General features: G+C 45.2%; 1 protein-coding gene across 5 annotated transcripts in view; it reads left to right on the top strand.

Moving 5' to 3' along the window:
- tox2 (TOX high mobility group box family member 2) overlaps nucleotides 1–21,261 on the top strand; it is a 300,983-nt gene extending 279,722 nt beyond the window's left edge. For all 5 annotated transcript variants that reach the window (XM_041203728.1, XM_041203725.1, XM_041203724.1 and 2 more), the window contains 4 exons: nucleotides 17,242–17,322; nucleotides 18,375–18,794; nucleotides 19,413–19,552; nucleotides 20,175–21,261. In XM_041203728.1, the coding sequence (XP_041059662.1) occupies nucleotides 17,242–17,322; nucleotides 18,375–18,794; nucleotides 19,413–19,552; nucleotides 20,175–20,211 (678 nt within the window). In that variant the 3' untranslated portion in view covers nucleotides 20,212–21,261. The remainder of the gene's footprint in view (nucleotides 1–17,241; nucleotides 17,323–18,374; nucleotides 18,795–19,412; nucleotides 19,553–20,174) is intronic.
- Nucleotides 21,262–27,340: the final 6,079 nt, after the last annotated feature.

The raw sequence follows: 27,340 nt of genomic DNA, 5'->3' as shown, positions 1-27,340 counted from the left end.
AGCATTTGCCTTAGAGCAATTTAGATTTAGATACATTCCTGCTTGGAGTCTGTTGACTCAATCTCACACCTAAGAATCCAATACATAGTAAATAGATTAATTTTCTGATTGGATATGTGGCACATGTTTGGCATAGATGATGAGGTCTCTTATTAACTTACCTGATAGATTGGTACAAAAATGGCCTTCCCAGTGCTACCTAATTTGGATTTGCTCCTTATAGATAGATATCAGAGTGCTAATCATCCCCTATATCTGAGCACATTTTGCGTTGCCACTTGTTGACTGCCTGTGTTCAGACAGTGTAAATTTGCACAGTCACACCCCACACATTTTGTTCAGTCTTACTCCTGCTTGCCAAATCTTTCTCCACCAAGGATTCATGCTCGTCCTGAGAGACTTTCCTAATGTCCTCATTTCCTAGCTTTTATTTGTGTCTGTTGCTTAGTGATTCGATTCATGCTCAGGAATACGAGAACAGCAATTTCCCTGCCCTTGCATTTGCTTCAAGGACATCTGTTCTGGAAACTGCACTCTGAGGCTTTTTTTTTAACCCTTTTGAATCTGCGTGGTGCATTCAGATACTCTCCTCATCAGTTAGCTCAGTTGGCCGGAGTGTGACGCAGAATAACACCAAGGGTGTGGGTTCTGACTCTGCCTCCTCAGCTACCCCATTCTTAACGTGGAGCGATGTCTCTCCAGCTAAATGATGGATTGTCTCTCTCTAACGGAGAGAGATATCTATGGTCCTTTCTGGACTATGGCTAATTACCAAAGTTACCCTCAGGAGTCAGGCAGCCCTTTCCAACAAAAAATTACATTCAACCAAGGATTCCAGCGAGTTTTTTTACCCATTAACTGTCCCTGTCTAATATGTAGAATTGGTCTCAAAAGTGAAGGATCCGATCTTAGTTTGTCACCAAATCATTGAGAAAAGTTGGTCAGAGGAGATGAGGACAATCTTCTCACTCAGGGAGTTGTCAGGGTCTGAAACACTGTGTTTGAATAGTGTTAAAAGCTCATTGCATAAATAATTTGAAAAGGGACTTGGACAGGTGTTTTTGAGAATGAGGAGCTTATAGGTTACAGACAAAAATCGGGCATGTGGGCCAAAGCGCAACTGCTCTTTCTATGGGCCAGCACAGACATGACAGGCAGAATATCCTCTTTCTGTGCTTACTTTTCTCCCCGAGATGGGGAGCTCACCAAGGGTAAGAATGGCTGCCCCACTGTGATTTAACAGTTAATTGGTCATTAATAGGCCGGGGGTGGGATTTCCACCCCCACCCCCAGGACAGCAAGTCCCGACTTAAAGAGCTGCCAGTCAGTCAGATGGTCAGCTGCTCTGTGGCCCCAGCAGCGGTAGATGGGAGCAGTGGCCCCTGCTGGGACTCCAGGCTGTCCCCAGTGGAGGTCATCATGGGAGCCGGACAGCAAGGTAAGTGTGGGGTGGGAGATGGGGCATTGAGGTTGGCACGCCCAGGGAGGTGAGTGAGGGAGATGGGGTCTGGGTTTAAGACGCCAGAGGTGGGGAGGGTAAAGGGGAAAGTGTGATCTTGCAGGGGGTGCTTCTGATGGGCACAGGGCACCCCCACAGGAGGTTCCCTGCCCCCTTGCCCAGCACCAATCTGCGCAGCTAGAGGGAGGGAGTTCCAGGATTTTGACCCAGCCACAGTGAAGGAACAGCGATATATTTCCAAGTCAGGATGGTGAGTGACTCGGAGGGGAACTTGCAGGTGGTGATGTTCCCATCTATCTGCTGCCCTTGTCCTTCTAGATGATAGTGGTCGTGGGTTTGGAAGGTGCTGTCTAAGGAGTCTTGGTGAATTCTTGCAGTTCATCATGTAGATGGTACACACTGCTGCTACTGTGCGTCGGTGGTGGAGGGAGTGAATGTTTGTGGATGTGGTGCCAATCACGTGGCTGCTTTGTCCTGGATCGTGTCAAGCTTCTTGAGTGTTGTGGGAACTGCACTCATCCAGGCAAATGGGGAGTATTCCATCACACTCCTGACTAGTGCCTTGTAGATGGTGGACAGGCTTTGGGGAGTCAGGAAGTGAGTTACTCGCTGCAAGATTCCTAGTCTCTGACCTGCTCTTGTAGCCACAGTGTTTATATGTCTAGTCCAGTTCAGTTTCTGGCCAATGGTAACCCCCAGGATGTTGATAGTGGGGGATTCAGCAATGGTAATGTCATTACATGTCATGGGGCGATGGTTAGATTCTCTCTCGTTGGAGATGATCATTGCCTGGCACTTGTGTGGCATGAATGTTACTTGCCAATTGTCAGTCCAAGCCTGGATATTGTCCAGGTCTTGCTGTATTTGGACATGGACTGATTCAGTATCTGAGGAGCCACGAATGGTGCTGAACATTGTGCAATCATCAGCGAACATCCCCACTTCTGACCTTATGATCGAAGGAAGGTCATTGATGAAGCAGCTGAACATGAGGACACTACCCTGAGGAACTCCTGCAGTGATGTCCTGGAGCTGAGATGACTGACCTCCAACAACCACAACCATCTTCCTTTGTGCTAGGCATGACTCCAACCAGCAGAGATCTTTCCCCCGATTCCCATTGACTCCAGTTTTGCTTGGGCTCCTTGATACCACACTCGGTCAAATGCTGCCTTGATGTCAAGGGCAGTCACTCTCACCTCATCTCTGGAGTTCAGCTCTTTTGTCCACGTTTGAACCAAGGCTGTAATGAGGTCAGGAGCTGAGTGACCCTGGCGGAACCCAAAATGAGCATCAGTGAACAGGTTATTGCTAAGCAAATGCCACTTGATAGCACTGTTGATGATCCCTTCCATCAATTTACTGATGATCAAGAGTAGACTGATGGGGCAGTAATTGGCCAGGTTAAATTTATCCTGCTTTTTGTGTACAGGACATACCTGGGCAATTTTCCACATAGGCAGGTGGATGCCAGTGTTGTAGCTGTACTGGAACAGCTTGGCTAGGGGCACAGCAAGATCTGGAGCACAAGTCTTCAGTACTATTGCTGGAATATTGTCAGGGCCAATAGTCTTCGTGGGATCCAGTACCTTCACCCGTTTCTTGATATCACATGGGATGAATCGAATTGGCTGAAGACTGGCATCTGTGATGCTGGGGACCTCCGGAGGAGGCCAAGATGGATCATCCACTTGGCACTTCTGGCTGAAGATTGTTGCAAATGCTTCAGCCTTATCTTCTGCACTGATGTGCTGGGCTCCTCCATCACTGAGGATGGGGATATTTGAGGAGCCTCCTCCTCCAGCGAGTTGTTTAATTGTCCTCCACCATTCACGACCTGATGTGGCCGGTTCCTTGCCCATGTTTGACCTGATGCCATGAGACTTTATGGGTTCTGGAGATGATGTTGAGGACTATTGTACATGCAATACTTGAATTAACAAAATAAAGCTTTCCTATGAGAATCAACATTCCCATTGCCATTGATATCTTAGCAAATAACTAAATATTCACCATTATTGGCTAAGCTCACATCTGACCTTGAGCTGAACAGTATTGATCTTCCCTAGTTATAGGCCATTCATGTTTATATCTATGCCTGGGGTCTCTCCATCATCTTGACTTGGCAGAGTGGGAGACGGAGAGTGAAGGAGTGAGAGAGATAGAGAGAGAGGGACAAGAGAAGATCTCGTGCCAACTGACTTCTCTGGAGAGAAAAGGCTGCTCTTTGTTCTGTCACATGGGAGACACTAGCCAACTACAGAGGGAAATGGTGAAATTACCTGTGGGCCAGTGTGCACCACCATGATGACCAGTGGCTGCAGTAGCTTTACAGCTGGCATCAGCACTGAAAACAACTCCCAACCTGACAACCGCCCAGTTGTTGTGCAGTATTGTGGCCTCTCATGGATTGGTCTCCTCATCCATCAGTGAAAGTGGATCCTAACAGCACTGTGGGTGTACCTACACACATGGACAAAATCCTGGAACTCCCTTCCTAACAGCGCTGTGGGTGTACCTACACCACAGGGACTGCATCGGTTCAAGAAGGAGGCTCACCACCACCTTCTCAAGGGCAACTAGGGATGGGCAATAAATGCTGGCCCAGCCAGCCAAGCCCACACCCCATGAACGAATAAAAAAAAAGCTTATCCCATCACCAATGGAATTGCTGCATGTTCATCTTCTCACATAGATAGAAGGAAGATGATGATTGGTTCCGCCCTCAATCTGATTATAATTAATCAGCTGAGCTGTCGATCAAAATTACCACCGGAATGAAACTCTCTTGTGTTTGGTGTGCGAGCTCCAGGTCTTTCTTGTATGAACTGTCCAGCTCAAGCCTCCTGCTGAGTGTATTGAATGCCAGACAGTTCAGACCCTTGGATTTGATCTGCTGTGGGATTGCTCAACAACTTCTCACTGTCTCCAATCTGGAGCGATATGAATTCGTTCACCACTTATCCTCAGGTATTCAACCCAGGGACCAAACTAAACATTCTAAATGGTTTGTTTATGTCTGAAAGTTAACCCTTTGTAAGTTAAATCCAACATCATAGCAAGATCATATCATAAATAAAATCAAAACCCTAAGGCAGAATTGATAAATTCCATATGGTGCAGCAGATGGACATGTTCGCAATTGGTGCTTATTTTGATAACACTGAATAAACTGGCAGAGAGAAAGAAATAGGTTAAAAGACAAGAAGATCCTCTCAGCTTTGGATGGTCTCCTGCACTGTCTCAGCTCTGCTCACTGAGCAACATAGGTTTCTCATCCAGCAACATCTCAGAAGATCCTCTCAGCTTTGGATGGTCTCCTGCACTGTCTCAGCTCTGCTCACTGAGCAGCATAGGTTTCTCATCCAGCAACATCTCAGAAGATCCTCTCAGCTTTGGATGGTCTCCTGCACTGTCTCAGCTCTGCTCACTGAGCAGCATAGGTTTCTCATCCAGCAACATCTCAGAAGATCCTCTCAGCTTTGGATGGTCTCCTGCACTGTCTCAGCTCTGCTCACTGAGCAGCATAGGTTTCTCATCCAGCAACATCTCAGAAGATCCTCTCAGCTTTGGATGGTCTCCTGCACTGTCTCAGCTCTGCTCACTGAGCAGCATAGGTTTCTCATCCAGCAACATCTCAGAAGATCCTCTCAGCTTTGGATGGTCTCCTGCACTGTCTCAGCTCTGCTCACTGAGCAGCATAGGTTTCTTATCCAGCAACATCTCAGAAGATCCTCTCAGCTTTGGATGGTCTCCTGCACTGTCTCAGCTCTGCTCACTGAGCAGCATAGGTTTCTCATCCAGCAACATCTCAGATGTAAAATTCTTAGCCTTGTGTGCTAATCCCACCATTCCCCATCACACCCCCCTCCCCTCTGTCCCCTTTCCCATCCCCCCACATCCATCTTATCTCCAGAACCCTCTTCAGCCCTACAAATGTGAGATATCTGCACTCCTCTAACTCTGGCCTCTTGCCCATCCCTGATTTTAATCCCACTACTATTGGTGCGTGCCTTAAGCTGCTTTGGCATAAACTTGATAATTCTCTCCCTGAACCTGTGTATATTTTTCTCCTTTACAACAGACCCAACAAACACAGGCTTTCTGAATTGATGAATTCCTTCCAACTGCTTTCTTGCTGTATCCCTCAGCCTCTTCTTTCTCCATAAGATTCATCGGTCTGAGCTCATTTGGACTCTCCTTTGTCCTTGCTTGATGACTTGCTCCCTGTGGCGATAATGGTCTGTGTGAGCACCCTTCTTCCCGATGTTTAGTGCGTGCCCAACATTTCAAAACTCTCAGTGACCAATTCCCTCAGTAGCCTTTGTCAACTCCCTTCACAGCTCAGTTACCATAAAAGTAAAGATCGATTCCCTTAACTATTTTAATTTTCCCTTCACAGGAACAAGGAGAGGCCATTCAGCCCCTCAGGAGATCATGGCTGACCTCTATCATAATTCTATTTATGTCTCTTGGTTCCACAACCCTTAATAGAATTTCCTAACAAAAATGGATCAATCACAGTTTCCAAATTTTTTTGACCTCCAGGCTCAACAATTTTTTGTGGGAGAGAGTTCTAAGTTTCCATTACCTTTCTTTGGGAAGTACTTCCGGACATCAGCCCTCAATGGTCTAGCTCAAATTTTAAGGTTCTGGCCCCTTATTTTGGACTCTCCAGAAGAAATATTTTTTCTCTATCTACCCTATCAAATTCCTCAATCATCATAAACACCTCAATTAGATCATCCTTAATCTGCTAAACTCCAGAGAATACAGACCCTGGCTGTGCAACACTGAAACCTCATCATTTAATCGTTTAAACCCAGACACAGGACAACAATGACTATTAATGAGGGATGTTAAACTCCAAGCAAGAGTTGAGGGGAACATTATTATTCCAAGTTTTGGGTCCACAGTAGGTATTATTTGAGGATCAGTGGTACCAGTCATTCCCACCAATTGATCACTCACTCTTTGTGTGTGGTAGTAGGCTGACAGTCCAGTATTAGACAATACTTTAACTCAATGGTTAATTGGTTAATGAAGATGAAGAGCCCACATTGGGCTTTACATTGAGAAGAGATTCTTAACCTGTTGTCACATTCCAAAATTATGAAGAATGAATGTTAACTCCAACATTCAGTTATCAGGAGTGTTTTACCCAAGCACAGGTTCAGTTTCCATATGTATTCTGAAGACCACTAATTTTACTGCCCCATCACTAGCTCAGTGCTGTGCTGTCCGACAGGATAAACCTGCACTTTCTCCATTTTGGCATCAGCAATTCTGAAGCCATCCTGTTTGGTTTCTAATGATATCATCCCAATTCCCCATCACTCACTCTCTCAGGGTGAACCCACTGCTGCACAGTTTCACTGTCTTTCTCCACCCTGAGCCGAGTGTCAAACTCCACATCCAGACTAACACTGTAGAATCTTGCTGCACAGCAGGTGACCGCTCAGCCCATCGTGCCAGTGCTGGCTCTTTGAAAGAGCAATCTAACTAGTCCCACTCCCCCTACTCTTTCCCTACAACCCTGTAAACATTTTCCTTTCAAATATTTTATCCAATTCCCTTTTGAAAGTTACCAGTGAATCTGCTTCCACCGGCCTTTCAGGCAGCGCCTTCCAGATCAGAACAACTCTCTGAGTAAACAGAAGTTCCTCATTGCCTCCCTGGCTTTTTTATCAATTAAATCTGTGTCCCTCTGGTTACTGACCCTTCTGCCAGTGGAAATGGTTTTTCCTTATTTACTCTTATCAAAATCATTTATGATTGTTAACACTCTGTTAAATTTCCTCTTAACCTTCTCTGCTCTAAGGAAAACAATCCCAGCTTCTCCTGTCTGTCTGTGTAGCTGAAGTCCCTCAGCCCTGGAACCATTCTAGTAAATCCTTGACACCAAGGATGGTTACTTCCATTCCTTCATCACATCATTGCATCCCCACCTCATTGCAAAGCTAGAGAAATTCTCATCCACACCTTGATTGCCTCTAAGTTTCAGTTCTCCAATGCTTTCCCCACTGACTTCTGCAGCCTTATCTTAACAAACAGCTCAAACTATTATAAAATCTGCTACTTGTACCACCCTGTGCTACTCCCATTCCTATCAGTCTCCGTAGGTTCCCCTTTTCCGCTTGAGGGTGAAATTGGACCTTGCCAGTTCTGCTGAGTTCAGAATGATCAGGTCAACCTGTGGTCCATAAAGGGACAGCCGGCGACCAACACTGGAAAGGAACATCTCAATGTGGGGTCACTGTTGGTCATCCCTCGCCTTCTCTCCCTGTAGCACACCCTCCCCACTCTGCCCCCCCAACCCACCCCCCACCCCCACCTTCCTGCCCACCATCCTTGGCCTTGCCTTAGACCCTCAGCCAAATAACTAGATGGCAAACCTTGTTTCTCCCCCCACCCCACATAACCACCCCCACCCACCCAGCCTGTCAATCAGGAACGGCTGTGCCTGATGCTTTCTCATCTGCCATTTTAACCCGAGGCTGGGCTGCCTGTCCTGTGCGGGGGACTGGGGAAGAGGGTGGGGGGCTTGTGCACACTGCAGACATAAGGATCTTACTGGCTCTGTGCCTTGGCTTTGACTGGAAACTGAACGGTCCACTGAGCTCAGGGGCGAGGCAGCTCAGCTCAGGAACGTTCCTCTGGACCGCTGAACTCTGCAGCAGTGCTTGCCGCTGTCCCCGTCCCATATCCCAGCCTATCCCAACCTCAACTCGAGTTAGTACCGGGGCTTCAGTCAGCATTAAAGTACTTCCTGCTCACTGAGGTCCATCACTGTTCTGAGCCCCGGTTCCTCATGGTGCATTTGAAACAGAAAATAATTTTCCTCTGGAGAACTAAACAAAGGATTATAAATTTAATCAAAATTCGACAAGTCCTGGGGCTGAGACAGTCAGAAAGAATAGCAATAAAGGTGCGGTGAAGAGTGTAGTTAGATAATGCAGTGGATTCAATAGCACTGGTGCAATCTTGGAATAAATGAACTCTCTCCCATTAACTAGACATGCTCCGAAAGCACAGGGTGAATTGACACATGTTAAAACCCTGCCTAATACACCACCACACTAGACAAAGTCATGTACCTTTTATTTCAGATCCAGAAACACTGTCTCTTTAATTAATATATCATAAAACAAGAACATTTCATTAAGTTCCAATTAGCAGGTAATTCTGCAGGGACTTTATCAGATCAGCAGCTCGACCCCAGCATATGCTCAGTTCAGCTGTGTTTTACGCTGTACTCGGTGACCCTTTGCTGGTACACTTCCTTGTGATGATTTGCATTGCTTCATTCTAATTAGGAACTGTCAGGCATGATAATTTATTGAAACATTCTGTCATTCTGGATCTCATTAGTTAGGCCGTGCAATTTCGAAATTAAAACTTGACCAGTTTATGTCAGTTTTATCACACTGAAGTTTATGTCCTGCCAACTACGAGATGGGAAACTGTACCTGTTCACTATTCCTTCCATGTGCAGTGTGTGTAAGTACATAAACCTTTCACTGACAAAGAATTCCACAGTGGACAGTTTGGTCTGTACAATCCCACAATCCATGGAACCATTATTCATGCCTAGCTCCTATCTACAATGGCCCATTATTCCCTAAATCTAGCAACACTTCCTTTTTCTCGTTTCGATTCAATGGCTGTTTGGAAAAATAAAATGCACCGATTGTGAGAATCCTTCCAACCAATCACGTGATGAAGCAAAGATCTCACTCTGTCATATAATTTGACGGTATGAATTTATCAGCTTATGTGACAACTAAAACCTTCCTTCTTAACCATTTGCCTTGCATTGCAAGTTGCGGAATGCATTCTGAGTGAGAGTTAGGATGGATGTGAAGGCTTTGGAGATCAAGGCTGCAGAAAAGATTTAAAAGAATGCTTCCGTTGATGAGAGACTTTGAAAGGTTGGGCAAGCTGGGGTTGTTCTTGGAGAAGAAAATGTGGAGATGTCATTTGATAGAAGTGTTCAAAATCATGAGGGGTCTGGACAGAGCAGATAGGGAGAAACTGTTCCCATTGGCAGAAGGGTCAAGAACCAGAGGACATTGATTTAAGGCGATTGGAAAAAGAACCAAAGGTGGCCTGAGGAAGAACTTTCTTAAGCAGCGAGTGGTTAGAATCTGGAATGCATGGCCTGAGAGTGTGGTGGAGGCTGGTTCAATCGTGGCTTTCAAAAGGGGATTGGATAGACATCTGAAGACAAAGATATTGCAGGGTTATGGGGAAAGGGTGCAGAATGGGACAAGCTGAGTGAGCTTACAGAGAGCTGGTTCAGGCTTTCAGACCCAATGTTTTCTGTCCTGTAAACATTCTGTGCTTCTATGATTGTTGGAGCTCAGTCTTTCTCATTCACCTGCAGTGAGGAGCATCCAAAGGGGACAAGAAGAATATAGAAAAGGTTAACTTAAAGGAGCAAAACCCTGGAAGGATTGTCCCAGCATTCAAGTGAGAAGAGAGATCCATATATAAGGTCTTACATTTAGACAGAAGATCTTTATTAACAGTTAGTCCTGTTGCAGAGCTACTAAAAATATTTCAAATGACTGACTAACATAAACTAGTGATAGAATCCAACATGGTCAGCTATGGCAATGTTGTCAAAGCAGCTTCTGGACATTTCAGGATGGGTTGGATATACTGCTGCATCCAGGACCAAAATATCTTGGATTGAAATCTTGGCAATGTCCACGCAGCTTTCAATCCTTCCAGAGTGAATAAAATGAGTTATCATGACTTAGGAAATGAGCTGTAAACAAGACTGAGCAGACACTGAGTGCACATGGCAAACTGGACTAAATATTAGTCATCATTGCAAATCGTCCTCTATGGATGGGGACTATAACCCACACGCCCCTGAGGAAGCTCAAAAAAAAATCTCAAGTGATAGGTCCCTTTCATGTGCTAATGAGGGTGCGAACATACCCTCAGAGAAAGTGACCCTCCCCCAAGCAGCCTAGTGGCCCAGCAAGCAACCCCCGTCATAAAGGTGTGTACATTAATAAAAACAAAAAAACTGCGGATGCTGGAAATCCAAAACAAAAACAGAATTACCTGGAAAAACTCAGCAGGTCTGGCAGCATCGGCGGAGAAGAAAAGAGTTGACGTTTCGAGTCCTCATGACCCTTCGACAGAACTTGAGTTTGAGTCCAGGAAAGAGCTGAAATATAAGCTGGTTTAAGGTGTGTGTGTGGGGGGCGGAGAGATAGAGAGACAGAGAGGTGGAGGGGGTTGGTGTGGTTGTAGGGACTATCACTGCTTGTTTGTCCCTACAACCACACCAACCCCCTCCACCTCTCTGTCTCTCTATCTCTCCGCCCCCCCCACACACACACCTTAAACCAGCTTATATTTCAGCTCTTTCCTGGACTCGAATTCAAGTTCTGTCGAAGGGTCATGAGGACTCGAAACGTCAACTCTTTTCTTCTCCGCCGATGCTGCCAGACCTGCTGAGTTTTCCCAGGTAAGGTGTGTACATTGTTTATTTTTGTTTAAGCGCATCCGCACATGCCCACCCATCAACTCCACCACCCCCCACACCCGCCCCCCCACCCCAGCCCCCGACGGGGGGAACATTCAGTCCCAGAGATTTTAAGAAAACTAAATTGAACATTTATTAACAACAGAAAAGATTTCAAGCACCTACATAAGCGTACAAATTACTACTATAATAACTCATAAAATCCCTAATTAATCTGGCTCCCAGTTACACCTCCATTAAGGCAACAGTGAAAACAAATAGATTTAAACAGACCAGGCAAGGCAACACGAGACCCTGGATAGGAGAATTCAAAGTGAGTTTTCTAAGCTTCGGTTCCTGTAGACAGCAACTTGTTGCACAGAGGCTGGAGGCTTTTCACACTTGTGTTAGATCTTAAAATGCCTTCTCCTCTGACACAGCCTCATCTCCTTTATACATGTTTCTCCTTTTTAATGCAAATTCCATTCTTCCAATGTGCCCTTGGAACTTTACATTTCTCATCATATAAATCTTTTTATATTATCAGTAACCTTTGGGAAAAATAAACACACTGTTTGGCTTAGCTTCCTCTTTCTAGGTGTAACATCTTACTATCTCTTTGAAATTCAAACTACCCTTATTTATCTATAAATACAAATTTTGCTCACACCTCGCTTCCTAAAACTTCAGCTATGTTTACATATTTAGCATTTCAAACCCCACTTTTTATTGATGACTCAAAGCCTCCAGACCAGCTGTGTCCAATTCAATTAAATCTCACACACACACACACACACACACACACACACACACACAGAAACTATCCAAGCCCCACTATTAACTTCCCTTTACAATAAATCACAATAATATTACGAGAATTATTATATTTTCATGACAATTGTAGAGCTTAGATTTGATCCATTGGTAGTGGGATCACTTAGCTCCATCTATCACTTGCTGCTTATGATGTTTGGTGCGCAAGTAGTCCTGTGTTATAGCTTCACCAGGTTGACACCTCATTTTTAGGTATGCCTGGTGCTGCTCCTGGCATGCCCTCCTGCACTCTTCATTGAACCAGGGTTGATCCTCTGGCTTGATGGTAATGGTAGAGTGGGGGATATGCTGGGCCATGAGGTTACAGATTGTGTTCGAGTACAATTCTGCTGCTGCTGATGGCCCACAGCGCCTCATGGATGCCCAGTCTTGAGTTGCTAGATCTGTTTGAAATCTATCCCATTTAGCATGGTGTTAGTGCCACACAACACTATAATGATGTTACATCATTCTGCAGTTTGGTAGATGTTTGGAACTCTCTTCCACAAATGACAATTGATGTTTGATCAATTGTTAATTTTAAATCTGAGACTGATAGACTGTTGCTACTCAAAGGTATTAAGGGATTTGGGACATATGGAATTAGGTCGTAGATCAGCCATGATCTCAGTGAAGACAGAACAGACTTGATGGGCAGAATGGCCTCCTCTTCTTCCTATGTTCGTAAGTAAATAATGCAGTGTTTGTCCTGATTCAGCCATGACCAGCCCCTCCCCCAAATAGACCAGGTTTAGAAAGTATAGGTTTTCAAACCATTCCCTAGGGATGTCGATGTGGGGATTCAGGATGGGGGTGTGACATGGGAGAGTGATCAGATTTCTGGCTTATATGACACCAGAGTTTCTTTATTTTTCTAAGTTTATTATTTCTGTTGCAGATACCAAAATTCTGCAAGGAGAGCACAGTTCTCCTTTTGATAACAGACAATAATTTTGATTTAAAAACAAAAAAACTGCGGATGCTGGAAATCCAAAACAAAAACAGAATTACCTGGAAAAACTCAGCAGGTCTGGCAGCATCGGCGGAGAAGAAAAGAGTTGACGTTTCGAGTCCTCATGACCCTTCGACAGTTCTGTCGAAGGGTCATGAGGACTCAAAACGTCAACTCTTTTCTTCTCCGCCGATGCTGCCAGACCTGCTGAGTTTTTCTAAATATTTTTGATTTGTTCGTTCTCCACGTGACTGAGAGTCTTCAGCATAAAGTTTGAAAATCTCTGCTGCTGCGAGATTTATGACTCCAATTCTAATGAGCAGGATAGATTTAACATTTTATTGCATGAGGACTTCTATCCACAGCTTATTAATGCCATCAGAAAGCACTTCAGTCCCTCACAATATGTATATCACACATTAATAATTAACAAAGGCATATGCTAGCCAAGGTATTGGATGGGTTGGTTCTATAAAACAGAATTATTCCTGATAGAAATGGGCTACTGATGTCACATCATTCTGCAGTAACATTAGAGGAGGAAGTAAGAGCAGAAAATATTGGAACTGCACAAAAGGAATCTTCTGCTCTGGCCAATAGCGAGCTTGGTGGTGGGAAGGGATGTAGTGAGGCGGGATATGGGGTATTTGAACCCAGTGCCGTCCCACCTGCCCCCGAATTTAGTTCTGGGGGTGGGGGGGTGGGGGGAAGGCCCCTGGTCGACCTTCCTGACCCACTGCCAGTTGAGGCACTTAAATGGCCAATTAATGACCTTCAGGCCCTCATCCCACCGCCGCTGGGATTAACCCAGCTGCAGCTGAGTCTGTCACCATACGGCGGGCACAGCAACTGCTACCTTGCAGCAGCTTGTCTCCCCCGCCGGGGGGGCGGTGGGGGGAGGGGGCAGGGGAGTGGGGGACATCCCTGGATCAAAGGCACTCACAGTGCCCGATCGGGGAACTGGACGTCAGGAAGGGGGAATGTGGGGGGTTGGTGGGGGGGGGTGGGGAGGGGGAGTGTGCGCACTGGGAGGCCATCCTCCCTTGCTTCTGAATACCTTGCACATTCCTCCCCATGATCCCCACCCCAGGAAACCCCCCCCACCACCCCTCTCCCCCACCCCCCACCCCCGGACAGCACTTACCTTTGTCCGGGTCACTCCGCGGTCCTGGGACTCCAGGGCTCCCTCTGCGGTGCTGCTGATTGGCCAGCAGTTCTCACTGGGCAAGACTTCCACCCCGGGGTCCTGATTCCAGTCGAGGGCCCACCACTGCCTAATTGGCTTGTGTTTCAGTGGGCGGTCCAGAAAAGAGGCTGCTGGCGGGCAAGTGCCCTGAGGCCCTGCACAAGATTTCACTCACCGTCCTGACTTGGAAACATATCGGCCGTTCCTTCACTGTCGTTTGGGTCAAAACCCTGGAGCACCCTCCCTCACAGCGCTGTGGGTGTACCTACACCTCATGGACTGCAGCGGCTCAAGACAGCAGCTCACCACCACCTTCTCAAGGGACAATTAGAGATGGAGAATAAACTCTGGCCCAGCCAGAGACACCCACATTCTGTGAACAAATGAAATAGTATCTATCTCTAAAAGAGAAAAGACAGGTTGACAGGTCTTGTGTAGCTCATCATCAGAGTCAAAGTGGTTAGGAGGCCAAAAATGGAAAGATGAAATGGAGAGAGTTCCAGGATTTTGACCCCAGCAACAGTGGAGGAATCGTGATATAATTCTGAGTCAGGATGGTGAGTGGCTCGGAGGGGAACTTGCAGGTGCTGGTGTTTCCATGTGTCTGGTGCCCTTGTCCTTCTGGATGGTAAATGTTGGGGGATTCGGAGGCTCTGTCGAAGTATGTGATTTCCTGCTACCACTGTGCATGACTGGCGGAGGGAGTGAATGTTTACGGATGGGGTGCTTTGTAACAAAATCTCCAGGATTATATCCCACCAGAGTTGGGAACCCTGAACATGGGCCCTACAGGATTCTGCAGCAGATCAGGTGAAAACATGAGCAGAAGCTTTAAAAGAGGGTAACAGGGCAACGGTGCCTGTGGAATCATTCACCCACAAAAAGAAAAACTGTGTTAGGAGGAGGAGCAGGGCCGAATAATCCCTGCTACATTAGGCGATTCAGTCATACCGACAAAAAATTCTCAAATCTTTTTCAGTTGAAGAAACTCTTTTCAAATGAATTAATAATAACAGTCCGTCCTCTATAATAATACTATTGAATAGTTATTAATATGAATGAGCTGCAAGTAAAGAGTCTTTTAATAATGTTTTTAAGAAAGCAGTTATTTGTTTCCTTGCCGTTCTCAGTGTTCCCCTGTGTGCCCTCTCCTCCTCACTGAGACAGGAATCTCACACTCTGCTACACACAGGGCATCCACACTCTGCTCCTGTCTCCCCACTCGCTCTTTCACAATATTTCTCTGGCTCCCCGGTAAGTCCATACTGAACCCCCGGAATCCCAATTTGAGAAATGTCGATAAAGATGGTGATGTATAGATGGATTTGGTTGCGATTTTACTGTAAACATTACTTGAATGGACTTAATGATGGAGCTTTCTTCTGAATGGAGAGTCAGTGCATAGGGCCCTCTTTTCCCACACTGTTTAGCTACTCGTTCTGAAAAGGCCCTGATCTTGTGTGTGTATCAAGTTTTGTTATCGCCTGTAACAGACACCAAGACCACAAAACAATCAGTGAGGTGGTAGCTACAGTCTTCCTACTCTCTCATACTCTGTCTATCCTCTGTCTTATGCTCAGAAATTCTCTCTTTTTTCCTCCACTGTTTTGGTGCTTCAACTCTTTATCCAATTTATTCCCCCTTTTTCCTTTGCTTCTCTTATCCCAGGAACTCAAAATAATGGACCCTCTTAGAAACATAGAAACCAGGAGCAAGAGTAGATCATTCAGCCCTTCAAACCTGCACCACCATTCAATATGATCATGGCTGATCCTCTGTCTCAACACCATACTCCTGCTCTCTCCCCATACCTCTTGGTGCCTTGAGAGTCTCGAAATCTATCTATTTCCTTCTTAAATATATTCAGTGACTCGGCCTCCACAGCCTCTGTAATAGAGAATTCCACAGGTTCACCACCCTCTGAGTGGAGAAGTTTCTCCTCATCTCAGTCCTAAATGGTCTATCCCATATCCTGAGATTGTGACCCTTTGTTCTAGACCCCCCCAGCCAAAGGAAACATCACCCCTGCATCCAGTCTGTCCAGCCCCTGCCAGAGTTTTATACATTTTAATGAGATCCCCCCTCTCATTCTTCTAAACTCCAGTGAATACAGGCCTAGTCAGCCCAATCTCTCCTCATACGACAATCCTGCCATCCCAGGAATCAGTCTGGTGAACCTTCACTGCACTCCCTCTATGGCAAGTATATCCTTTCTTAGATAAGGAGACCAAAACTGCACACAGTACTCTAGGTGTGGTCTCACCAAGGCCCTGTATAGCTGCAGTAAGACATCCTTGCTCCTGTACTCAAGTCCTCTCACAATGAAGGCCAACCTTCACTGCTTACTGCACCTGCTTGCTTGCTTTCAGTGATTGGTGTACAAGGACACCCAGGTCCCTTTGTACATCAACATTTCCCAATCTATTACCATTTAAATAATACTCTGCCATTCTGTTTTTCCTACCAAAGTGGATAACTTCACACTTATCCACATTATACTGCATCTGCCATGTATTTGCCCACTCACTCAACTTGTCTAAATTGCCTTGAAGCTTCTTAACCCCCTCCTCATCACTCTTATTCCCACCAAGTTTCATACCATCAGCAAACTTAGAAATATCACATTTAGCTCCCTCATCCAAATCATTGATATATATTGTGAAGAGCTGGGACCCAAGCACTGATCCCTGCGGTACACCACTGGTCACCACCTGCCACTCTGAAAAAGACCCATTTATTCCTACCCTCTATTTTCTATCTATTAACCAATTCTCAATCTGTGCCAATATATTACCCCAATCATATGTGCTTTAATTTTAGACACTAAGCTCTTGTGTGGGACTTTATCAAAAGCTTTCTGAAAATCCAAATACACCACATCCACTGGTTCTCCCTTATCTATTCTGCTAGTTACGTTCTCAAAAAACTCCAGCAGGTTTGTCAAACATGATTTCCCTTCATAAATCCATGTTGACATTGTCTGATCCCATTGATATTTTCTAAGTGCCCTGTTATCATACCTTTTATAATAGACTCTCGCATTATCCCGACTATTCCTGTTAGGCTAACAGGTCTGTAATTCCCTGTTTTGTCACTCCCCCCGTTTTTAACTAGTGGGGTTACATTTGCCACCCTTCAGTCTGCCAAGATTCTTTATCACCTCCGACCTCCCCTTCCCTGTATAATCCACAGGCTTTAAAATATCAAATGCAGCTTCAACTAGTTATCACATCAAGCTGATCTTATCATCTCTCCTATTCTTTTAAAGCATGGGTGTCTCATGGACCTTGATTTGGTTTTCTCAGTTAGGAATAGAATGATGATGGAATTGTATTTTGGTTTTATAGGCGTACAAGAGGAAAACGGAGGCTGCAAAAAAGGAATACTTGAAAGCACTCGCTGCGTATAGAGCCAGTTTAGTATCCAAGGTAAGGAATCAGGTCCGGTTCTACGTCACTACAGACATGACTCGCTCATTAAAAGACACCCTCACTTTCCGACAGAGTAGACTTATGGGCAAGTCAAAAATTAGGGGTCATAAATATAAGATTGTCACCAATAAACCCAACCGGGAATTCAGGAGAAACGTATTTACTCAGAGAGCGATGAGATTGTGGAGCTCGCCACCACAGGGAGTGGTTGAGGCAAATATTATTGACGCATTTAATCGTGGGTTGACATGACAGGGACATCAACAGAAGGATGTGCTGAGAGGGCGAGATGAAGAGGGTTGGGAGGAGGCTCATGTGCAGCATAAACACCAAGTATAGACCAGTTGGGCTGAATGGCCTGATTCTGTGCTGTAAATTTTGTGTAATCTCTACAATCCTGAGGGGCAACAAAAGTAGTTGGGATATAAAACAGGCAACGGACTCAAAATCTCCCTGCTCCCAATGGGTATGTTAGAGTTCGAGCGAGATACAGTGTGCAGTACAACATCAGTGTTCCACATTCCATCGTTCTTGATAACACTTTCAGAATGAGTGACGAATCTCATTCTCAAAACCCAGTTTGCAAAAACAGTGGAAAGTAATCCGAATAACTTCAAGATCTATTTGGTTCAGCTTACTGATAGAATTTTGTGCAACCGCAGATACCTGCCCTGTTATTGGTGTCTGCCTATCTTATTGTTGTCTGTGGCTTTAACAATTTTCACAGCACTGTGTGTTTGTCTCCAGCTTTATTTTTGCCGCTGCTTTTCTATAGGTTGTGAAGTGAGAGACAATTGACTGAAAAGTCATCTTGTGCTAATGGTAAAGGTCCACCAGTGAAAGGATGGTCTCCATGGGCAGAATGGGCCGAATCAGACTCTGTGCTGTATCATTCAAGGATTGTGGGGAGCATCAGGATAACTTAAAATGGACATTCCCAACAGGAACTGAATTGTTACTGCCCAAAATAGCCCACTTCCTATTTGTTGAAGTTCTATTGATTTGTAATAGCAATCTAACAGCCTTTTTCATTTGACTCATTTCCACAGAGCTACAGCGACCAAGTGGAAACGAAGAATGGGCAAACGTCTCAACAATCACACATGATCCCCCCCAAACAGCCGCTCTACACCCTGCCACCCCAGACCTCATCCCCTTACATCGGACCAAATTCCTTCCTCCCTCAGTCAGAGCTGCAAACGTACTCAGGCCCTTCTCACCGCAACCTCTCGCGGACCCTCACCTCCAAGACGGTCATGCCGCAGATGCCACTGAGCGGCTCACCACCTCCTTCACTCCAGATCAGCCCTCCTCTGCACCAGCAGCTCTCCCTCCAGCACCATCACCACCAGCAGACTGCTGCCCTCAACCAGTCCATCTCCATGCAACAAGTGCAGAGCCAACCAATCATCTCCCACCAGATGCCATTGCCAGTCCAACCTCAGCTTCACTCTCCACCAGGACAGCAGGTAAGCCATGTCATTCCGCTGAACTGTGCCTACACACAGCTCTCGAAGCACAGGGAACATATCGAGTAGGTTCCCAGCAGGAACCCGGTGACAGGGAAACTCACTCACTTCTCCAGAGCCAGTTCATCCAATTCGGGGTCTCGGGGAGTCAGAGCCTATCCCAAAAGGCTATGGGCATTAGGCAGTGTGCATCCAGGACGCCTGTCCATCACAGAGCACGCACTCACACACACGGTCACACACGCTGGGAGACAATTTACCATAGCCAATCCACCAGGGAAGCTTGTTCTGAGAACATACCCATTGTCCCAACTGCCTCAGATCAACGTTGGCCCCTCTGTGCTAAAACTGGTTTCATCAATGTAAAGTGACGTGTCAGGAGTGGAATTCACAGCGTATGATGGAGTGAGATAAATTTGGAATCCCAGGTACACAAATATCTGCAGAGTTATTCCCAGAAATGTTTGAAATGATTTTCAACCGAAAATAAGCTTTGCCTGTGACTAAAATAACTCCTTTGCTCCGTATTAAAAATATCAGCGAGTAGGATTCCGAGAATTAACTTGTCGAATTATGATGTCTCTAAAATGAAGCTCTCTTCTTTTCCCCCCTCCCCAGGGATATGCTCACATTCAGTCAGAATTTCAGAACACAGTCAGTGCCCAGTCTCCTGGTTCTGGTGCTTCAAACCCCTCAGTACAAAGCAGTGAATGGGATAATGAATACTGCAACAATGAGTGTGTCATCAACCACTGCAGGTAAATGGGGACAAATAGCGGCTCAGTAATGAACTGGCAAAACGAAAGCTTGGCTTGCATTCGACATAGCGGCTTAAACATGACTAGAAAGTGGGTTAAACACCGGAACATTGTGTTGATGGTTAAACTGGATTTGATTAAGGTTATGTTAGTTAAACTGGATTAGAGTGGGGATCACCTGAGCTAGGGGTTGGATGGGTAGGTCGTACTGATCAGTCATCCATTGCACTTCTTCCAAGTATTTTCTATCTGGTACACGCCAAGTAGATTATAAGACCAGAAGGAGGTGAGAGTTTTGAAGCAATAACACTCTCCAGAGCTCAGAAATAATTAAAAACACAGGCTGGGGATGAAGCTTTGTAATGCAAGTCTCCAAACACTCAATGCATTCATATCAAATTTGCTTTGTCCGCTACTCTAACGCAACTATTCAACCTTGCTTTTCTTCCCCCCGCAGACCAGAGCTGTGGCCAGTTAATCCTTCCTGCATCTTATAATTGGTTTAAGACCTCTAGTAAAATAGCATTAAACATTCACATGATAACACACCACAGGCTCCAGGTGAAGAAGATACCAGCTTTGCTTTGATTCACTTCACTAACACCTTTTCCTTTTAATTAAGCATGTTACCAAGGGACAAGCCACTCTACCTCACCTGAGCTCACAAGACCTTCTTTACTTGGACTTCACCAAGGGAGTTACCAGCCCAACAGATGCCCCAGATGTTGGTAACACTGAGGACGTTAAACGAGCCAGTCACCAAGCACTTGGAATCATAGACTCAAACAGCGGCCCATGAGCTCACTCATGTTACCATAGGATTCTAACCCTCTTTCTTTCCAAAAAAAAATAAAGTTTAAAAATTAAAATAAAGGGGCAATTTAACTCTATCCTATGAAGGAAGTATTTTGCTTGCCCCAAGCTTAGTCCTCGATTGCTACTGTAGTGAACTGCTTGTGTGGTTAATTCAGGACCCTTGGCCTAATGCTTGTGGACTTAACATTATTCTGATGATTATGATGATTTTTTTTTCCCTAATGCTGAACAGCACTAAACTGTGCAGACAGACTGTGAGTTCACAAGTCCACGTTGGTAAAGTGATCAAGTGGACAGCTAAATATGATCAAGATGCCTTCTCGTTCTGAATTCTGACCACTCGAATAATGACAAATTGAAATGGCGAGGACATTAAAATATTAAATGTGAAGCAGTCTGTTGAAGAAAGCGTATATTTAGGATATTGTTTTCTGTAGTTTTACTAAATGTTCTAGACGTGTTGACAATTACAGAAGCTTTGCGTGTTGGAAGATTATTCTGTGATTTACTTTATAGAGAAGAGAGTATTTTTTTTTGTCTGATTTTATTGTAGCACACTGTTGGATAACTGTGTAGACAGGACATTTGTGTACAAAATGCCAAATGTATTTGTTTTCCTTAAAGAGCAGTGACTGGGGCCTTTTATAGATGCATTCTGTAGCTTTTAATATTAATTTTCTGCCATGTGCCCAATTATTTAATTTTTTTGATTGACACTGCTTAGTCTATTTAAAAAAAATGCATTAGTAAAGTGTATGTCCTTAATAAGTTGGTGAACTGTCTCTGAACTTGTGGAGGTATTTCTCCATTAGGTTTAACACCAGCTTTCAGATTTTATGTTTTTCCGTTTCATGTTTGATTTTTATATTTTCCCCATCAGTAAATAAAAATAATAATTTTATACTCACGGGATGTGCAAAGGTCACTTCTTTCCATTGAATGTTCACACTCATTTAGTTTAAAGATTACATTTTATTTTCTGTGTTAAGTTCAACATCCTCCTCCCCAAGGTTAAACGTTTGCCTGTGTCTGAATGATTCCTATCAGCATTCAAAATTTTAAAAAAACAAAAACGTAATGATATTTGGGTAGAACCATAGAACCATAGACAAGTTACAGCACAGAAGGAGGCCATTCGGCCCATCTTGTCCATGCCAGCCTGAGGACACCTGGGGTAGGGGAATAATAATCTCCAAATCAGAGACTGGGCGCTGATTGCTGATTCCAACAATGTGCAATCTCATCAATTCCCTGTGGTGAGGAATGGTCAGTCATTGGGTCATCTGACCAGTGGGGTAAGAGAGTGGCTGGTACAATGCATCAGTACATTGTCCTTTCACATCCTCCATCCGAGTTTGATTCTTGACCAACACGTAGGGGTCATTCTCCTCTCTCAGCAGCTTGCAGAGATCCAGCATGAAATGGTTTTGAAGTGGTCCCAATGCAATTGCTGATGAAATCACCCTACAGCTTAAGACTGCCCTAATGTGACTCTAACCAGCAATCTCACTCAGTTGTTATAATCCCCATACAGACTGATAATGTTTAAAAAGAAATTTGAAGGTCCAATTAACAGCCGAAAATGATGACAACAATATTTGACATTTTAAGTCTTTTAACTGTAACATTTAACTAAACAGTATTTTTATAGGCAACTTATACAGAAAAAAGTTTCTCTTTTATACAAGTCACACATCGCACTCTCCACAGATTTACAATCCTTCTAGCAGACAGTCCACAATTGCTTCCAGGTTCCATTGGGTTCACAATTTCCTGTTTCGCCAAGGAGTAACTTTGACTGACTGCCTTAAGGCACTTCCCTCAGTTTTTGGAGAATTTTCCAAATGCCCTACCGTCAGTAAAGCCTGTCTCAGCTGATTCTTCTTCTCCCCTGGCTAATCCAGGATGAATCTCCCAGATAGCTTAGGTGGTTGCAGAATGGGTCTCTTCAATTAGAGACTATCTCCCTCCCCCACATCTGGCTTCAGCAGCTCACAAAGAGCCCCCCCCCGCAACTCTTCTGTCTGCTGACCACACCAACTGCTGTTCTTCCTCTCTCTCTGCTTTCCTTCTACCTCAAAAACCTGGAGCCGGCAAGTCTACTTACTGTTGGCAGAGCTGCCCTTGCGCTTTATTCCCAGATGTAAGAACTTCCCACCTTGCTCAGCCAGACCCCTTGACTTTGTTAGGCTTGTTGGCTGGCAGAAGTCAGAATAGGCACAAGGCTCCCCTTCATTTTAACCTAAATTTAAAGACGAAGCCCAAAACAATAATAATCTTGATGAACCTCATAATTTAAGCATTGCTGAAAGAAGACATTTTGTCGAAGCTTTGCATCTTGCACCCACCAGGACAATTGCAAGAGATGCCAATGTCAGGGGAACCAATAACTTTACACTGTATGAGAAGAGAGTGCTGATTGGTTGGCAAGTAAACTCTGATTGTGCCATGGAGAATGCACCAGTTAATGGTGACTGACAGTTAACTGCCAAGCATTGTTTGATATTTAAACCAGGCAGCTTGACTCCAATTGCCCTGAGGAATGAACCAGCAATGGTTAACACTTATTTTGTTTAGTTGAGACAGGAACAATGTTTGTACATGTTCTTTCTGTCTACAAAGAACAGGGCTCTATGTATGAATATATGTAGTTTCCAGTGCCTGCAAATGCACCACATTGCGAGCCTAACTGTCAATCTTAATTTGGTTTAGCACTTTGAGGATTATTTAGCAAATGTCCAATCGCAGAATCACATCTAATGTTGGACACTGTGTCTTGAGTTTTGCAACCGCGGGCACCTCATAATTGCAACAACGTGAGGTCATGGGAATGAGTAACTTAAGGAGTGAAAATGCCAGACTCTGCCAGTGAGAGTAATCTTCTGAAGCTGGGGACAATTAAGACAGATCTTTGGGGCCACTTTTCCTCCCATGTTGCTGTGTGATTCCTGGCCGAGGGTTGCTAACTGAAGGCAGAAAAACATAAAGTGTCCCATTGCCCAGCACTGAGCTCACTCACCTAGAGCACCAGAGGCATTCACTGAAAGTGTGGTGTGGTATGGTGTTGCTGCATGAGTAATCTAGAGGCCTGGAGTCAGAACATAGAAACTGGGGGTTCAAATCCCATCACAGCAGCTTTAGAATTTGAACTCAGTTTGAAAAAAATGCCTGCAGATAAAAAGCTGTGGCTGAGTTATGTGAGGAGCTGGATTCCCCACACCCCCAGCTGAAATGTTGGGGACAGTGGGGGGACCCCACTAATGGGAACAGTGGCTGATACACAGCTAATTGAGCGTTAATAGACTGGAGGTGGGATTTCATCTCTCAGGGACAGGAAGTCCTCTCTTAGAGAGCTGCCATCCAATCAGCAGCTGGCAGCTAACTAGTACATTGGGGCAGTGGCATGGGGCTTTGATGGAGATTTGGGTCAGTGGGCAGAATCCTGTGGAGGCGACAAGGGGTCTCAGCCACCGGCTGGAGAGCTGGCGAGACGCTCCCATTGCCTCTTTTCGGGAAGGTCCACTGCACGTTGTGCCACTCAGGCACTGACCGTCCAGCGGTGGGCCTTCCCCCAGGAGCAAGGACCCGTGGTGAGGGGGTGGGGGGGGAAGTCCCTGCTCACTGAGAGCTCCTGGCCAATCAGAGGCCGGAAGCCCCCTGTACCCAGCAGCGCCGTCGGGGACAACTGTGGCTGCTGCTGGTACTACACCCACCCAAGGCCTCGGCTCAAGGAGGCTCCTAAGCAGAGGTGAGCGTTGGCAGGAGTGGGGGTCCATGAGGGAGGGTGGGGATGGAGGGTCGGCAACAAGGGCAGCAGAGCCGCTTTCAGCACCCCCCACCCCCACCCCCTTGCCAATGCCGGGGACCACAATCAGGCTCTGAGTGCCTTTGAACAAGTTTAAGGCTGAGATAGATTTTGATCTCTCAGGGAATCAAGAGATATGGGGAGGCACTATTTCACTTCAGTAGAGCAAAAGAACAATGCCTGGTTAACAATAACCTTCAATGATCCTTAATTGCCGACCTGCAATGGTGTGAATAAAACCACCTTTCTATTCAAAGAATTTCTTTTCACACTTAAATATTCTCCCAAGTATGAACGCCAGGAATCAGCTGAGAACAAATGCAGCCACAATAAATCTTCCGTTAACAAAATACAAATTATTTTTCGTGAGGATGCAAAGGAAAGGATCTGTGGTACGAGAATAATCAAGTTGTATTCAGTTAAGCCACTGGGAACGGTGACAAAATAGGGCAATTTCTGTAAGGACTTTATGCATAGTAAAGGTGGAAACTCTCGGCACCCGAGAGAGATGGAGGTGGATCGTATACAGTGTAGATCCTCCATCAAAACTTGACCTAGCAGGTCAGAGAAAGGGGAGGTGATGCTGGTAAACTGGCTAGACCTAGGTGCAATATCAGTGGGGAGATTTTCCACCAGATTCTAGCCACTCAACATCAGTTCTGGAATCTTCCATCATTATAATTAGGCTTAAATGACAGCAATACAACAACAACTTCTATATTTTACATGTATTTAGGCACAAGCAATCAGACAGCAAAGAGGTAAGTAGAACACTTTCAGCACAGACTAGAAGGGCTGAATGGCCTATTTTCTGTGCTGTAGTGTCCTATGGTTCTAGAGATGTCGAGAGAGGTCAGTTAACAAGGCTCTGAGGGTTAGATTATGAGGGAAAAAAATCACATAAACTTAAGTCTTTATTCTCTGGACCATAGAAGGTGATTTGATTGAGGTTTTAAGGATCTGCAAAGGAATTGATGGAGCAGCTAGAAACGTTTTCCACAGGTGGGGATTCCATGATCTTAAAATCAGAGCCCAAACCATTTCAGGAGAGAAATCCAGAAACATTTCTTCATTTTTAAATTTTATTCATTCACAGAATGTGAGCATCACCAACAAGGTCAGCATTACTGCCCGCCCCTAATTACCCAAAGAAGGTGATGGTGATGGTGAACAGCCACCTGGAATATAACTGAGTGGCTTGCTTGGTCATTTCAGGGGGCAGTTAAGAATCAGCCAGATGGTTTTAATATATTCGTTCATGGGATGGGGGTGTCGCCGGCTAGGCCAGCATTCATTGCCCATCCCTAATTGTTCTTGTTCAGAGGGCATTTCAGAGTCAATTGCTGTGGGTCTGGAGTCACATGTAGGCCAGACCAGGTAAGGATGGCAGATTTCCTTCCCTGAGACATAATTGAACCAAATTGTTTTTTATGATAATCCAGGGGTTTCATGGACATTATCACTAAAGATTTTTTTTTCAATTTTCTAATTGAATTTAAATTCCCATCTGTTGTGGGAGGATTTGAACTCAAGCCTCTGGTGTAGTAGTCCAGTAACTTAACTCTGCGCTGCTATACCCACAGATACTAGCTCGATTAAAAAACTTTACATCTGTGATTGATAGCTTTGTCTGGACAAGGATATGGAAGTCAAGCTGGATGAGGTAAAGGGACAGATCTCATAGGGGTGTGAGGCTGGAGGTGAGATTGGGGTTGTGGAGAGGGGGTATGGAGGGGTTTGAAAATGAGGATCAAAATCTTGAAATGGAGGGGTCGATGGATCAGGAGCAAATGTAAATCAGCAAACACAGGGTGTGGGAATAAGGGGAAGATGTAGATAATACACATGGGCGCAAGTCAAATCTCCAAATATATCTGGAAAAACTCAGCAGGTCTGGCAGCATCGGCGGAGAAGAAAAGAGTTGACGTTTCGAGTCCTCATGACCCTTCGACAGAACTTGAGTTCGAGTCCAGGAAAGAGCTGAAATATAAGCTGGTTTAAGGTGTGTGTGTGGGGGGCGGAGAGATAGAGAGACAGAGAGGTGGAGGGGGTTGGTGTGGTTGTAGGGACAAACAAGCAGTGATAGAAGCAGATCATCAAAAGATGTCAACGACAATAGTACAATAGAACATATAGGTGTTAAAGTTAAAGTTGGTGATATTATCTAAACGAATGTGCTAATTAAGAATGGATGGTAGAGCACTCAAGGTATAGCTCTAGTGGGGTTTTTTTTATAATGGAAATAGGTGGTAAGAGGAAAATCTTTATAATTTATTGGAAAAAAAAAGGAAGTGGGAAACAGAAAGGGGGTGGGGATGGGGGAGGGAGCTCACGACCTAAAGTTGTTGAATTCAATATTCAGTCCGGAAGGCTGTAAAGTCCCTAGTCGGAAGATGAGGTGTTGTTCCTCCAGTTTGCGTTGGGCTTCACTGGAACAATGCAGCAAGCCAAGGACAGACATGTGGGCAAGAGAGCAGGGTGGAGTGTTAAAATGGCAAGCGACAGGGAGGTTTGGGTCATTCTTGCGGACAGACCGCAGGTGTTCTGCAAAGCGGTCGCCCAGTTTACGTTTGGTCTCTCCAATGTAGAGGAGACCACATTGGGAGCAACGAATGCAGTAGACTAAGTTGGGGGAAATGCAAGTGAAATGCTGCTTCACTTGAAAGGAGTGTTTGGGTCCTTGGACGGTGAGGAGAGAGGAAGTGAAGGGGCAGGTGTTGCATCTTTTGCGTGGGCATGGGGTTGTGCTATAGGAGGGGGTTGAGGAGTAGGGGGTGATGGAGGAGTGGACCAGGGTGTCCCTGAGGGAGCGATCCCTACGGAATGCCATATCCCCCACCAGGATGGTCTGAGGGCCCTTAGCTTCTTGCTCGAACAGAGGCCCGAACAATCCCCATCCACCACTACTCTCCTCCGTCTGGCTGAACTTGTTCTCACGCTGAACAATTTCTCCTTCAACTCCTCTCACTTCCTCCAAATAAAAGGTGTGGCTATGGGTACCCGCATGGGCCCCAGCTATGCCTGTCTCTTTATGGGGTATGTGGAACATTCCTTGTTGCAGTCCAACTCCGGCCCCCTTCCACAACTCTTTCTCCGGTACATCGATGATTACTTCGGTGCCGCTTCATGCTCTCGTCAGGACTTGGAAAAATTTATTAATTTTGCTT

The sequence above is a fragment of the Carcharodon carcharias genome, chromosome 14 (assembly GCF_017639515.1).
Source record: "Carcharodon carcharias isolate sCarCar2 chromosome 14, sCarCar2.pri, whole genome shotgun sequence".
Lineage (NCBI taxonomy): Eukaryota > Metazoa > Chordata > Chondrichthyes > Lamniformes > Lamnidae > Carcharodon > Carcharodon carcharias.
The sequence above is the reverse complement of the archived record's forward strand: the minus strand, read 5'-3'. Positions and strand labels throughout refer to the sequence as shown.